Source organism: Salvelinus fontinalis, chromosome 19, assembly GCF_029448725.1.
Source record: "Salvelinus fontinalis isolate EN_2023a chromosome 19, ASM2944872v1, whole genome shotgun sequence".
NCBI classification, from domain to species: Eukaryota; Metazoa; Chordata; class Actinopteri; order Salmoniformes; family Salmonidae; genus Salvelinus; species Salvelinus fontinalis.
This window is the reverse complement of record NC_074683.1, coordinates 28,157,335-28,173,488: the sequence shown is the minus strand read 5'-3', so window position 1 is coordinate 28,173,488 and position 16,154 is coordinate 28,157,335. Positions and strand designations below refer to the sequence as shown.

General features: G+C 41.6%; 1 protein-coding gene across 3 annotated transcripts in view; it reads right to left on the bottom strand.

Annotated features, from left to right (window-relative positions):
• LOC129816573 (unconventional myosin-Ib-like) overlaps positions 1-16,154 on the bottom strand; it is a 149,712-nt gene that overhangs the window by 114,203 nt on the left and 19,355 nt on the right. For all 3 annotated transcript variants that reach the window (XM_055871195.1, XM_055871196.1, XM_055871197.1), the window contains exons 2-3: positions 12,816-12,961; positions 6,434-6,549 (exon numbers count right to left, since the gene is read on the bottom strand). In XM_055871195.1, the coding sequence (XP_055727170.1) occupies positions 6,434-6,549; positions 12,816-12,941 (242 nt within the window). In that variant the 5' untranslated portion in view covers positions 12,942-12,961. The remainder of the gene's footprint in view (positions 1-6,433; positions 6,550-12,815; positions 12,962-16,154) is intronic.

Below are 16,154 nucleotides of genomic sequence, written 5' to 3'. Positions count from 1 at the left end.
AGAAGGACAACAGTCTCTACAGCACTTCACCAATCTGGGCTTTATCGGACAGTGGCCAGATGGAAGCCAGTCCTGAGCAATAGAACATTACGAGACACGCAGGTTGAAATATCAAAACGGACATTGAACAAAATATATTAACTTGGGGACAGGTCGAAAAGCATTAAATGTTTAGCTAGCTAGCTTGCTGTTGCTAGCTAATTTGTCCTGGGATATAAACATTAGGTTGTTATTTTACCTGAAATGCATAAGGTCTTCTACTCTGACAATTAATCCATGGATAAAATGGTAAACCGAGTTTGTTTCTAGTAATCTCTCCTCCATCAGGCTTCTTCTTTGGACTTTATATGGAGGTTGGCAACCAACTTTAAAAGGTGCATTACCACCACCAACTGGGCTGGAGTGTGGACCTCAGTTCAGCTTTCAAATCACCCACGTGGGTATATGCTCCTGAAAACCAATGAGGAGATGGGAGAAGCGGGACTGCATCACGTCAAGCATAGAACCAAGATCTACTTTAGCGCCTGGCTACGCAGATGCGCGTGAGCAGTGTGGATGCAATGATTGAATAACATGTATATATTTATTTTGCAGCAGGCGATGTGGTCAGCATGTTAGAATTAAATTGTAACAGGACAATGACCCAAACATACAGCCAAAGCGTCACTAACATGGCTTCAGAACAAGAATGTGAAAGTCCTTGAGTGGCACAGCCAAAGCCCAGACTTGAATCCCATTGAAAATCTGTGGAAAGACTTGAAGATTGCTGTTCACCACTGCTCCCTATCCAACTTAAGAGCTTGATAACATCTGCGAGGAAGAATATCCCCAAATCCAGATGTGCAAAACTAATACACCCAAGATGACTCAAAGCTGTAATCGCAGCCAAAGGTGCGTCTACAAAAGTATTAAGTCAGGGGTGTGAATACTTATGTAAATGAGATCTGCATTTATTTATCATAACATTTACAAACATCTTTTCACTTTGTCATGATGGGCTATTGTGTGTAGATGGGTGAGATAAACATGTTTTTTTTTTAATCCTTTTAGAATTCAGGTTGTAACAAAAATGTGGAATAATTCAAGGGGCATGAATACTTTGAAGACACTGTAGCACAAAGTTATAAAGATAGATAACTCAAGCCTCCTTGCCTGCAGTGATGCATGTCTGCTCTGCCTTAGCCTAGCTGGTATACAAAGACATGTTAATGTTCTATTCAAATGCGTTTCCCTACCAAACATTAACATCTACCTTAGGGGAAGGGAATTGATGTTCACTTCATAAAAACAAGCCTGTTGATCACACACACATCTTTATTTGACTGCATTAGGGTCTTTCTATAAACTAGGGTAGAAGTGTTGATTTCCTACAGATGTTCATACTGCAAGTCATTGATAATAATGGTGAAGCCAACTTGTGTATTATCAATACCTTAAAAATCATTCAGGGTGGGTGGCAAGTGTCATACAGAATCTCAAAAACTGAGATGTATTAGTGACTGACTTTTCAAGCTATTTTCAACCCTGACTATGGCATTTCCTCAGTTTTCAGTCGTGGTGAAATGGAGTGACAGACAGGTTTGACGTGTGGCAGTGGTCTGGACTCGGTGGTCTCATGTTACACAGAGCAGGTGGTTAGTCAACAAAACAAAGACAGAATGACCGGTTCAGATGGTCTGACAGGGACAGGAGGACTAAGATCAATGTATGAAGCGTTTGGTTTGGGCCATGACAGACAGCCACTTCTGGACCATTCAGAGAAACCGCCCCAATAAAGAGGGACTAATCCGTTATGCTGAAACCGAACTAAGTCTGACTAGCAAGTGATATGAGAAACGTTGAGCCCTATCAGGACAACATTAACCATTTTAGCCTAGATTGGAATCCTTCTAACTAACATGTCTGAGAAAATTGAAGAGAGCTGAAAACATGCTGAGTACTACAACCTTGAATGCAGACTGCAATGTACTGTAGAAAGAATCAGAGATGGCATTGGCAGATATTGATTGAGTAAGGGGAACTTCGTACATGTACAGTATAAATACAGAAAATACTTTAAACTGAAGATCAATGTATGCTGCAACAGGTTGTGTGTGTACCCGCAAAAAACCAGTCTCAACATCAACAGTGAAGAGGTGACTCTGGGATGCTGGTCTTCTGGCAGAGTTGCAAAGACAAAGCCATATCTCAGACTGGTCAATAAAAATAAAAGATTAAGATGGGCAAAAGAACACTGACACTGGACAGAGGAAGGCCAATAAGGCCAGCATGCCGGAGTCGCCTCTTCACTGTTGATGTTGAGACTGGTGTGTTATGGGTACTATTTAATGAAGCTTCCAGTTGAGGACTTGTGAGGCGTCTGTTTCTCAAACTAGACACTAATGTACTTGTCCTCTTCCTCAGTTGTGCACCGGGGCCTCCCACTCATTATATTTTGTGAAGGTAGTAGTACACAGTGTTGTACGAGATCTTCAGTTTCTCGCGTGGAATAGCCTTCATTTCTCAGAACAAGAATAGATTGACGAGTTTCAGAAGAAAGTTTTGTTTCTGGCCATTTTGAGCCTGTAATAGAACAATTGCAAAAGGATTTTCTAATGATCAATTAGCCTTTTAAAATGATCAACTTGGATTAGCTAATAAAACGTGCCATTGTCAGGAGTGATGGTTGCTGATAAATGGGCCTCTGTACGCCTATGTAGATATTCCATAAAAATTCTGCAGTTTACGGCTACAATAGTAATTTACAACATTAACAATATCTACACTGTATTTCTGATCAATTTGACGTTATGTTAATGGCCCCCAAAAAATGTGGGGCGGCAGGTAGCCTAGTGGTTAGTGTGTTGGGCCAGTAACCCAAAGGTTGCTAGATCAAATCCCCGAGCTGACAAGGTAAAAATTGATGTTCTGCCCCTGAACAAGGCAGTTAATTCACTGTTCCTAGGCCATCATTGTAAATAAGAATGTTCTTACTGACTTGCCTAGATAAATAAAGGTTAAATTAAAAAAATTAATTGTGCTTTTCTTTAAAAAACAACGACATTTCAAAGTGACCCCAAACTTTCGAAAGGTTGTGTATGTCAGAGCAAAAGAGACAGGATTGTGTCGAGGCACAGATCTGGGGAAGGGTACCAAAAATATTTTGCAGCATTGAAGGTCCCCAAGAACACAGTGGCCTCCATCATTCTTAAATGGAAGAAATTTGGAAGCACCAAGACTCTTCCTAGAGCTGGCCACCCAGCCAAACTGCAATCAGGGGGGTGCCTTGGTCAGGGTGGAGGCCAAGAACCCAATCAGGGCTTTATGGTAAAGCGGTCAGACGGAAGCCACTCATCAGTAAAAGGCACATGACAGCCTACTTGGAGTTCGCCAAAAGGCACCTAAAGGACTCAGACCATGAGAAGCAAGATTCTCTGGTCTGGTGAAACCAAGATTAAACTCTTTGGCCTGAATGCCAAGCATCACACCTGGAGGAAACCTGGCAGCATCCCTAGGGTGAAGCATGGTGGTGGCAGCATCATCATGCTGTGGGGATGTTTTTCAGTGGCAGGGACTGGGAGACTAGTCGGGATCGAGGGAAAGATGAGCAGTGCAGAGTTCAGAGAGGTCCTTGATGGAAACCTGCTCCAGAGCGCTCAGGACCTCAGACTGGGGCGAAGGTTCACCTTCCAATAAGACAACGACCCTAAGCAATGTTGTGTCTTTGGCTATGCCGGATTAAGTGATATGACATGCTATTCTATAAATTCCTTTCTCTGTAATTAATATTACCTGATTGAGCTAATCATATAAATGTTATTAACTAGAAAGTCGGGCACCACGAAAGAGTGTTTATAGAGCTGTTAACTTCCGAATAAACTCTTAAAGACCTAGTAGTATTTTACATTAATAGCAGTCAATATTAATTGTCACCTTATTTCAGTCTCATCTGAAAGTTGTAAATTCTTAGTTATCTTCACGAACCCTGGCTAACAAGTTGAATCAGCAATACAAAGTTGGGTTTAATTATTTATTTATTAAATACCTAACTAATGACACAGAATTACATATACACAGAATGAATCATACCTTGATTACAAATGATGTCATAAAGGAAAACGTCCCTAGCGGACGGAACAGGTATGACAGCTGGTTACACAAAGAAAAGGGGGTTGGGTTTGAGTGAAAGAGCGGGAAGACTGGGAACAAAGGGAGAGGTTATGCTATCGTAAATACAATGTCTTATGCATTCTAAATTACCGCCCATTTGGAAAAGGAAAATGCAATAAATATTTACTCTGAGCGGCACTTCGGTAGGTTGGTCGTAGATGCTGGCCAACAGAGATCTTCCTGTCCTCGGAAGAATGTCTGGTGGTAAATTGGATTCGTTGTAGTATTGTCGTTGTGTGTTAGACTGGATAAGTCGTCCGTCCTTTCCTAGCCCACATTTACAGCTGCTGTTGCTAACTCAACGGCTAGGATCTCACTTCTTTAGTGAATAAGAGTTCAAAGTTTATACCATTCACAACCAAAGCTCACGCTGAGGTTGGCTTAGTTCTGTAGTTGACATGTTAGTCCTTTTCAACGTATGGACCGTCGTCCTATCGTCCTCGGAACAGATAGTTAATTTTTTGTCAAGGGCTTATATGGTGGATGGAGAGAAGGGTGTGTGTCATTGTTTATAACCCATGTCTTTTCACAGGGGCGGGCCACTGATTGAGCAGAGCTCTAACTTTATGAAAACCCAATTCTCTCATTTGGAAGCTAAAATTACATTTCATCTTTTCACAAATAGTGTCATATTTAAACATTTAAATTGCACAACAATTCCATGTGAATCTGATAACTAGAATGTGTAGACTTCCCCAGATACAGTTTATGTTGTCCTGTCATCAGTCATGTCTCAGATGACAACCGAACTGACATCATATTCATTAAGTACCAACGCATATTTTCAACTGGTTCTATTACAGAAATATGGTTCCTTTCCCCCACTTGTTTGATGTTCCCAGACTCTCTATGTTAAACAAAGGCTATTCAAGAGTCCTTCAGTAGAGTCGAGAGAGGGGAGAAAGGTATGAGGGGGTCATAAACCTTACCCACAGGCCAACGTCATGACAGCACACTGCCAAGACAATGCTGGAGTGGCTTCAGGACAAGTCTCTGAATGTCCTTGAGTGGCCCTGCTAGAGCGCTCAGGACTTGAACCCGATCGAACATCACTAGAGAGACCTGAGACTAGCTGTGCCTCGAAGTTCCCCATCCAACCTGACAGAGCTTGAGAGGATCTGCAGAGAACAATGGGAGAAACTCGCCAAATACAGGTGTGCCTGTATTTGTAATACATCTGCAAAAATGTCTAGAAACCTGTTGTTGCTTTGTCATTATGGGGTATTGTGCGTAGATTGATGAGGGGGAAAAAAACGATTGAATCAATTTTAGCATAAGACTAACGTAACAAAATACTGGAAAAGTGGTCTGAATAATGTATTTCCTCACTGGAGCACTTATTTTAAACAAGACTGATGACGCTGGTGGAAGAGAAACTGCAGGCGAGAGAAAGACCGTGAACAGAACAGCTATAGGGTCTGGAGACAGAGTGGAAAACATTCAGGAATGAGCTTGCCAAAAGCAAACAGCTGGACACATCTGCGGTCACCGAGTTACCGCATTTGGAGAGAGAGAAAAAGGGGGTTCTGGAAGAGGAGCAGGCCCTTTGGAGTGTAAGTGCTAGTGTAAATAAAATACCCTTTCTTTTGTTTGTCTGTGAGAAGCCTGTCATTGCTGGGACAGCTAAAGGGCCTCTCTCTCGCCCCCCTCTCCCTTAGAGAGCCATAGAGTGTCTTCTGCAGCCCAGGGAGACAGCAGGCAGGCAAGCTAATTGACAAATGCTTTCCTTTGTTTTACTGTGGCTGAGTAGCAGGGCCTATGGGCTGGTTCTGGCACCGCTGTGGAGGGACAGACAGCCACCCGCTGGAGTGTGGCACAACACGGGGTCTGAGGCACAGCCCCCCACTAACCAACTGTCTGTATGCCAAAACAAGGGCTAGTGTGTAGGTCAGCAGCACAGCATGTCCTCCATCTCATTACTGGTTCATTTGGTTGAACTGTAGTTGTTCAACCATACTGGTCCATGGAAATCACGAAGGGAACAGTAAACTGAACTCAAAGAAGGCAAAACCAAAACCTCTCCACCAACCTACTGTCCGACATGTGGATTGTTTCTGTTGGGCTCAAATATTTCTGATGGTGTGCACCAAACAATGCTGTTCACTTGTGTGTTTGACATTTTGCCTGAAACATCAAGTCTTTATAAAACAGGGGGCCTTTGTTGCTTGTGGCCTCAACTTTGACAAAAAGATGCAACCTACACAACAACATGCCAGCAGTGGGGTGGAGGTAAACGGCTCTTAACAAAGACCGGGTGGAGGAAGGACCTAGGCCAGGGACTCACATGTGTGGGCTGAGCTCGTAGAAGTTCCTGTTGCGATACTCCTCCACCTTCTCTGGTGTGAAGATAGGCAAAGACCTGTATGGGTTCATGGAGATCACCACACTGCCGATGTATGTCTGCAGAGAGAGAAAACAAGACATCAGGGTATGATATGCAGTAAGTAGTAGTGTTTAGACATTTGTGACAGTAGAGATCACCACAATACTGATGTGTTGGTGAGTGAGTGACTGAGTGACAGAGAGAGAAAGACGAGGGACTTCAAAAGCAGAAGTGACCGTAAAGTGTAAGAGTGAGAAAGAACAAGAGTTGATTGCCATCAGGGTGTTTAGCTAGATTCCTCAAGTGGTGTAGGAGATAGAGTAACGTTCAGAGAGAGTAACGTTCAGAGAGAGTAACGTTCAGAGAGTTTCAATCTCAGGTTGGGAATACTGCTGTGGTGTCTGAAAGTGATAACATGCCCAGATCTGCTCTCAGGGAAGCACTGAGGTGAGAGGAGTTTAATTTCTGCCTCCCTCAGCTCTTCCCAGCTGGGAATTCCATCATGTTGCGTTTAATTAGGCATGCTGAAACCGGAGTGGAGGAAGCACAGAGACAAGAGACATAAAAGCTAAGGAAATATGTGTGGAATCCTGGGACGCGGTGGTAGGAGAACAACGCTTTGAGCAGTGGATGGGCAACAAAGGTTAAGTTGCCAGAGGTGTCTGGTAGATGTATGAATGTAGGGGCAGAGGGTGGTGGGGGAAATTACTGTTTATATGAATGGACAAAGCAATCGATCACGACACTATTCATTCCTATGTGTAGACTCAACAGCGCATTGAAAACATATGAAGTCTGTTAAGATGGTGTCTCATGGAGACATAACATGCGCAGTTTGAACTACTCCAGGTAGTGACTTTGCAGGCTAGCCCAGTGCTGCCCCCTCATTGAGTATCTGAAGTTGAAGGCCGACCAGGGTACTGCAGGCTGCCATTAGCAACTTAATTATCCGTATAACTTTTTCTGTGTGATTTCAAAATAAAATCAGTTCAAGGACATTCGTCAAATCAAATCTTTGGTCACATGAACAGAATACAACAGGTGTAGACTTGACCGTGAAACACTTACTTACGAGCCCATTCTCAACAATGCACAGTTAAAAGAAAAATATTTGCTAAAAAAAAAAATTAAAAACAAGGCTATTTGATGCAATTATTGGTACCGTGATTACGTTTGATTTTTTATTTACGCGAAGATAGCAATTTTTCCATTCACTATAATGGGGAGATCCTGTTTTCTGCTAACAATGCCTGCAGTACTGCGGTCGGTCTTGAACTTCCGTGGCTCCAAGGAGAGGGGGCAGTCGTTCTGAGACTTCTTCACCAATAGTGATGGCTGATATCAGACACTGAATTCAAGGAATTGGAACTGCGATTTAGTCGGAAGGAAAAATTGGTAAGTTTGGCAACATTAGCATAGCCGGTGCAATCTCTTGTGCTGTGTTTACGTGGTTTGAGGTAGCTGGCAAACCGGATGTCATTGCTTTCAATGAGAACAAAACGGTAAATGCCGTCGAGGCTGGCGGTGAATGCCGTCAGTCGCCATGCCAGAGTTCAAATATTTAATATCTTTTGCCATAGCGTTGTTTTCTACCGGATGTTGGATTTGCACCGTTTGTTAAGTGAAATCACCATAGCAACATACCGTCGTGCTGGATTACTTTAGTCGTTACCGTCTTTCTAGCCTTGGTGTCCTTGCCGACTGGCATGAAGGTTTTTGCTTCCCTTGTCTAAATACAGCATTAGAGCATTCTCCGTGTACAGTAAATCTTATACCTTTACATTCTGATTCAGAAAAACATGAACTTATGCACTTTGCAATTACTGCTCGGAGAATGTTAAGAATGATACATAACTACTTCATATTTGACATGTTCTGAGCTCCATGTCTTACTGCAGTGTGTGGGTGACGAAAGTTATTACTTTCTGAAAGAGCACCACGTAATCAGTCAAACATTACATTGACCACACTGCAATTTCAGTTGGTTCTAAACAACTCCTGATCCTCTTCACTTTCTCCTCTCTGTTATAATGGAAGTTATATAACACAATCAGAACAGGAGAGCCAGACCTTCTCCATGGCAAGACCACAACCTACAGCCAAAAAGTACATGGGAGGCATAATTCACTTTGTGGAGAAGCTGAGGACAAAGACAAATGGAGTGTGCAAAATAAAAAAACTGTAGGGTTGCTGTTAGATGGCCATCAGATGTGTACAGAGCCATTATGGCAATGTTAAGGAGGCCAAAGGCCTTTTTAGTCTTAACAGGAAGATCTCTCTGGCCATTGATCTTATTACCTGAAAGCCAGAGTCAAAGTATGACCAACAATACTAGTAAATCAGATGATAATAAATATGACTGTTAGTCCCATACAAGAGTGTGCAGTGGTGTCTCACAATCTCTCGCCTCACATACAAAAAAAAGGGGCAATTTCAAAGCTAGCTCTTTAAAGTTCAGCATGAAAGTAAGGCAGTGATGAGTTAATTACAGAAACAATTAAAAAGTCTCCTTGCAGAACTTGTTAATTACAAGTCCAAAGAGGAAAATAAAATAGTTTCTCATTCCAAGCATCATAATCCAGACAGTCTAAATCTAATTAGATCTAATATATAAAAAGGCAATACCTTTAAGGGAATGTGTATAGTCAGAGGAAATGCCATGCCTAAATTTACATTAAACATGTGTCTGTTAGGCTTGGCTCATCAAAACAGATGGATGACATCAGAAGCGATCATGGGCAAAATAAGGCTTGAAATGGTTAAAAGTTTGATATTTCCTGCAGTAATGAGATAATTCCATCTAAATCCCAGGAACACAAAACCAAGGAGGGGATGTTGTGGGCAGGGTGTCATGTGACACTCGGGTTGGCATGACAACTGGTAAGGGATGAAAAGACCAAGCAAGAAAGAAAATTGACAGCATAATAACAAGGGACACTGACCTGACGGGCCAGCTAGGGATTAGTAGCTAAATGTAGGCTGCAGCCGGCCAGCCAGTCAGGCAGGTTAAACCACTCCTGGCTAGGCCACTAGTTGAGGAGGAAGGCCCCACCCAAATGTTATTATTACAGACTAAGACCAACCATATGCTTTAGACCCACCTCTATGTTACTGACTGACCACTCTGTATGTTTCCACTCCGTACTCAGCTGTTGCATTGCTGAAAATAACTTAGAGAATTAAGCTTTTTGTGCATATGGAACATTTCTGGGATATATTATTTCGGCTCATGAAACATGGGACCAACACTTTACATGTTGCGTTTAGATTTTTGTTCAGTGTATGAACTGTAACTCAGTAAAATCTTTCAAATCGTTGCGTTTAGATTTTTGTTCAGTGCAGTTGGACATCTCATTTGTTGAGAGTCACTACAACACATTCTGAATTTACAGCTTGTGACAGAGAAATTTGAGGAAAGCTAAGATGTCAAACACATATCCCCACAGGAAGCTGTATGAACTCAACTAGAATATCATGAAGCCGAGGGAGCCAGCCAATCACAGCTCAGTATGGTAACGACATTCTCTGGCTTGGCACTGTCCTAGTCAGTAGTGGAGAGAACCAGAGCAATAATCATAAAGGCTGACGTCTGGATACGCCGACCCACAGAGATGTAGTGTTCCTGGGACCAGAGCCCTGAGCCAGCCTCTCTATTCCAGACACGGGTTCAAATATACAATTTGAAATAATTAAATTATTTGAAATCAACATCATGTCTTTGCTTAATTGATCTTACAAGACCAATAGAATAGTCCTAAAACTGCAAACCCTTACCATCTGGCACTCCAGGCAGGCAGGAGCAAAAGCGCAAAGTAATTGAAACATTTCAAATAGTATTTGAACCCAGGTCTGCTCCAATCATTCACTCCCCCTCAAGTGAAGCAGCCACAGAGCCAGCTCTCCAGAGTCATCCCTGGAGCTTTGGATGTACTGCCTCGTTTGAGACATCTACATTCTTCAGTGATGGGATTTATTTATTGGTAAACTCAGGGCTCTGTGGTGAGGTTGCTGTATCTGTGCCACTGTTTAAGGACTAACATTAATAGGTTTAAGCACATAGATAGCAGTGAGTTTAGTAACAATGAATTATGTATCTGCAGAAGTAGACGGCTTGTCTGTTTGTCTAGGCTAAATGAAAGCATACACTTTTAGCGAAATTGAGGGAACAAAAATAAAGCTGAACCACAGCATTGAGACTAACTGGGTTTTGTCCCAGCAGCCTCACAGTCAAATACATTTGAATATTTGCATACATTCAAGCATCAAGTACATTTAATACACACACACATACTGAGTTTAAATGTATTTGGCTAAAGTGCATGTAAACTCAGTTTCACAATTCCTGAGATTTAATCCTAGTAAATATTCTGTTTTAGGTCAGTTTGGATCACTACTTTATTTTAAGAATGTGAAATTTCAGAATAATAGTAGTGTGATTTATTTCAGCTTTTATTTCTTTCATCACATTCCCAGTGGGTCAGAAGATTACATACACTCAATTAGTATTTGGTAGCATTGCCTTTAAAAATGGTTTAACTTGGGTCAAACGTGTCAGATAGCCTTCCACAATAAGTTGGGTGAATTTAGGCCCATTCCTCCTGACAGAGCTGGTGTAACTGAGTCAGGATTGTAGGCCTCCTTGCTCGCACACGATTTTTGAGTTCTGCCCACAAATTGTCTATAGGATTGAGGTCAGGGCTTTGATGGCCACTCCAATACCTTAACTTTGTCATCCTTATGCCATTTTGCCACAACTTCGGAAGTATGCTTGGGGTCATTGTCCATTTGAAAGACCCATTTGCAACCAAGCTTTAACTTCCTGATTGATGTCTTGAGATGCTGCTTCAATATATCTATATCATTTCCCTTCCTCATGATGCCATCTTTTGTGAAGTGCACCAGTCCCTCCTGCAGCAAAGCACCTCCACAACATGATGCTGCCACCCCCAGTTAACTTAGTGTATGTAAACTTCTGACCCACTGGAATTGGGACACAGTGAAATAATCTGTCTAAACAATTTTTGGAAAAATTACTTGTGTCACGCACAAAGTAGATGTCCTAACCGACTTGCCGAAACTATAGTTTGTTATAACACAAGACATTTGTGGAGTGGTTGAAAAACTAGTTTTAATGACTCCAACCTAAGTGTATGTAAACTTCAACTGTACATACTCATTCAAGGGTTTATCTATTTTTTTTTATATTATCTACATTGTAGAATAATAGTGAAGACATCAAACTGAAATAACACATAGGTAATCATGTAGTAACCAAAAATAGTGTCAAACCAAAATATATTTTATATTCCTCAAAGTAGCCACCCTTTGCCTCGATGACAGCTTTGCACACTCTTGGCATGCTCTCAACCAACTTCATGAGGCAGTCACCTGGAATGCATTTCAATTAACAGGTGTGCCTTGTTAAAAGTTAATTTGGAATGAACTTTTATGTAACTTCTTTCCTTAATGTGTTTGAGCCAACCAGTTGTGTTGTGACAAGGTAGGGGTGTTATACAGAAGATAATCTTTTACCAAATAGGGCTAAATCCATATTATGGCAAGAACAGCTCAAATAAGCAAAGATAATTGACAGTCTCATTACTTTAAGACATGAAGGTCAGTCATTCAGGAACATTTTAAAAACTTTAAAAGTTTCTTCAAGTGCAATCGCAAAAACCATCAAGCGCTATGATGAAACTAGCTCTCATGAGGACCGCCACAGGAAAGGAAGACCCACAGTTACCTCTGCTGCAGAGGATAAGTTCATTAGAGTTACCAGACTCAGAAATTGCAGCCCAAATAAATGCTTCAGAGTTCAAGTAAGACATCTCAAAAATCAACTGTTCAGAGGAGACTGTGGGAATCAGGCCTTCATGGTCGAATTGCTGCAAAGGAAATCTACTACCAAAGGACACCAATAAGAAGAAGAGACTTGCTTGGGCCAAGAAACGCAAGCAATGGACATTAGACCGGTGGAAATCTGTTCTTTGGTCTGATGAGTCCAACCCCCGTGTCTTTGTGAGATGCAGAGTAGGTGAACGGATGATCTCCGCATGTGTTGTTCCCACCGTGAAGTATGGAGGTGGTGGTGTGATGGTGCTTTGCTGGTGACACTGTCAGTGAATTATTTAGATTGCAAGACACACTTAAGCAGCATGGATACCACAGCATTCTGCAGCGATAAACCATCCCAACTGGTTTGAGCTTAGTGGGACTATCATTTGTTTTTCAACAGGACAATGACCAACACACTTCCAGGCTGTGTACAGCTTCTACCCCCAAGCCATAATACTCCTGAGCAGCTAATCAAATGGCTACCCAGACTAGATGAGAGAGAACTTACGTAGATCTCATTGTGGTCGAAGCGTTTTCTCAGGTTCTCGATGAAGGAGTCTTCGTTGAGGGGTTCTAGCAGGACCATGTCCCCCACCCCTATCATGTTGTCTAGAAGTGACGTCTTCACCTCCATTTTGGAATCAGCAATCCCCCCTGTAGAGAAAAGTAACACATTTAATACATTATTCAGACAGAGTTGAAACAAGATAACATGGATGTGCCTACAATATTGGTTGCAAAAGTATGTAGTTGCTTCAGATGACATTATCTGTCAGTCAATGCATAACTCTAGAACTTCAGTCATTATTGTTTAGGTGAACGCATTACTCTTTAGACAAAGTATGATTAGGCACTCATCCTCGTGCAGTGGCAATCTAATGTGGAATAGTGATACACAGGAGGGCTTGATGGGCAGTCCACCACCTTATAGAAGTCTATAGCCTCCCATGTCCATAGTCCACTTCTAGTAGTCCAGCTGTGGTCTGTCTGGATGATTTGTGTCAAGGACAGTCCGTCAGTGCCCCTTCCGACCCAACCAACGCGCTCCAGAACAGATAGCGTGCTACCTGCTGATCCAATTTCTGTAATCCCTTCACATTAACTTCTTGCGACTACAGGGGGTGCTGTTTACTCATTAGCATATTTGCATTACAGATTAAATGGCTTCCTACTCTCCTACTTTATCGTACAATATACATATTATTACTATTATTGGATAGAAAACAGTCTCTAGTTTCTATAGCCGTTGGAATTTTGTCTCTGAGTGGAACAGAACTCATTCTACAGCAATTTCCCTGACATGGAGTCAGATTTCACACATTTTGGCCCCTGATCTGGAGTCAGTTTAAAGGCCATTGTGAATGCTATAAGGATACGGACACTGCTTACGTCTTCCCCTGGATGCCTTTACGTGATGACGCTTTGAATGGTATCGATTGCCCAATCACAGCCACTATAAAACAAAAAAACGTGTAGGTAGGAACTCCTTTCCAGCTGCGCCGGACGCACGGTGGACACCGACCCGTTCTTTTTCCAAGCATTAGTGGAGCCAGTAATATTTCTCAGGTCATGTTTTTACTCGTTATAGGAGTTAAAAACATCATAAGGTAGTTAATTTAAACCGTTTTATAGCAATTTATATCCGTTTAGTGCACATTTTGGGACATTTATTTCTGAGACTTTTTGAATAGCAGGGCAGGTTTCCAGTTCATGCCGAACGCAGTTGGCATTTCCACATGGCAAGAGGACAGCTTTCGACCAAAAGACGATTAGACCCAAGAAAGGATTCTTTGCCCAAGATTCTGATGGAAGAACAGCTCAAAGTAGGAACAATTTATTATGATAAATCGTGTTTGTCGAGAAATGTTAATCGCTTATGACGCCATTTTGTTTGACGTAGCTTCGCTTGGCACAAACTGTATTGAAAAGTAAGGATAATTTAAAAAATGTAAATCAGCGATTGTATTAAGAATTAAATTGTCTATCAATCGCTGTCCACCCTATATTTTTTAGTCACGTTTATGAGTATTTATGTATACGACTAGATCACTGTCTAATATGGCGCACGACATTGTCTGACCAGCTGGGCAACTTTTGTCATTGTCTAACCATGATTTTGGTGGCTAAATATGCACATTTTCGAACAAACTGTATATGAATGTTGTAATATGATGTTACAGGAGTGTCATCGGAAGAATTCTGAGAAGGGTAGTGAAAAAATTAATATATTTTGGCGATGATATGATATCGCTATCTTTGGCTAGAATCAGTGCTCGGGTAACGTTTGCGTATGTGGTATGCTAATATAACGATTTGTGTTTTCGCTGTAAGACACTTAGAAAATCTGAAATATTGTCTGTATTCACAGGATCTGTGTCTTTCGATTAGTGTATGCTGTGTATTTTTACGAAATGTTTGATGATTAGTAATTAGGTAAACACGTTGCTCTATGTATTTATTCTAGTCCATTTGTGACGGTGGGTGCAATTGTAAACTATATCTACCTGAAATATGCACATTTTTCTAACAAAACCTATCCTATACCATAAATATGTTATCAGACTGTCATCTGATGAGGTTTTTTCTTGGTTAGTGGCTATCAATATCTTAGTTTAGCCGAATTGGTGATAGCACCTGATGGAGTAAGAAACTGATGGAGTTAGAAAAGTGGTGTCTTTTGCTAACGTGGTTAGCTAATAGATTTACATATTTTGTCTTCCCTGTAAAACATTTTAAAAATCTGAAATGGTGGCTTTATTCACAGGATCTGTATCTTTCATTAGGTGTCTTGGACTTGTGATTTAATGATATTTAGATGCTACTATTTAATTGTGACGCTATGCTAGCGATGCTAATCAGTGTGGGGGGGGTGGGGGGTGCTCCCGGATCCGGGGTAGATGCTCGTTAGAGGTTAACTTGCCTCATCCAGGTCCATCATGGTATTTGACTTCTACAAATGGCCGTCTTAGACTGCTCTGCATAGTGTGAAATGCATGTCTACAGAACAGTGCTGGTTTCCCCAGAATGATGGCAGAAACTCTGTGCAGTACAGTGTGATGCAGGTAAAAACAAAAAATGTTCACAGCTTGTTTACAGTTAGTGTGATAACTATGCTAATATTACAAGAGTCACCTTTGGAAAAACACAAGCCCAACCAACCTAGAATCCCATGTTTGTGCATCGTGGTAGGTTGTTACTGCTGATCTAAAGGACTGGGTTAAAACGGGAGAACTGTAGACAGACGATGGGCATGTCGCTTCACCCCGGCCCCTCTATTACAACAACGCACAGAGTTTGGGGTACAGCAAATACCCGATATAAAGGCCTTGAATGTGGCCCTAGGCCTCTTTATCCTCAGCCCTATAGCGCTAGGTTTAGTGTCCACAGGGGACAGGGAAAAGAGGCAGAAAAACCACAACCCCCAGCAGTGTCTTTGTCTCCTGATCTCTCCCCTGCTTTCTAAATATTACCCAGGGTTTTATCTGGATCAAAAAGGGGCTTAGATGGTGGGCGTGGCATGGCAATGAGTGAGGTCGGCCATCAGCATGGCTACATTTTAGATCATTTGAGGCTCCTCATCTTGGCACTGTGGAGATATTTCCGGAAATTCTACACATTTTGCCATGCATTCGAGAGAAAATGTTGCAGTTTTGAAGCTAGTTTCCTGCAATTCTATGTATTTTCCATGGATAATGTGTTATTTTGCTTAAACATAGAATTAAAACTGTTAAATTCATTGTCTTCGGAATTCAACTCAACCCGACTGTCTTCCGTGTATTTTGGTGATAGTTCCCAAAGATTATATTATTAGGTCCATTATGGTTTCCACATACTTTATATCTGGTTT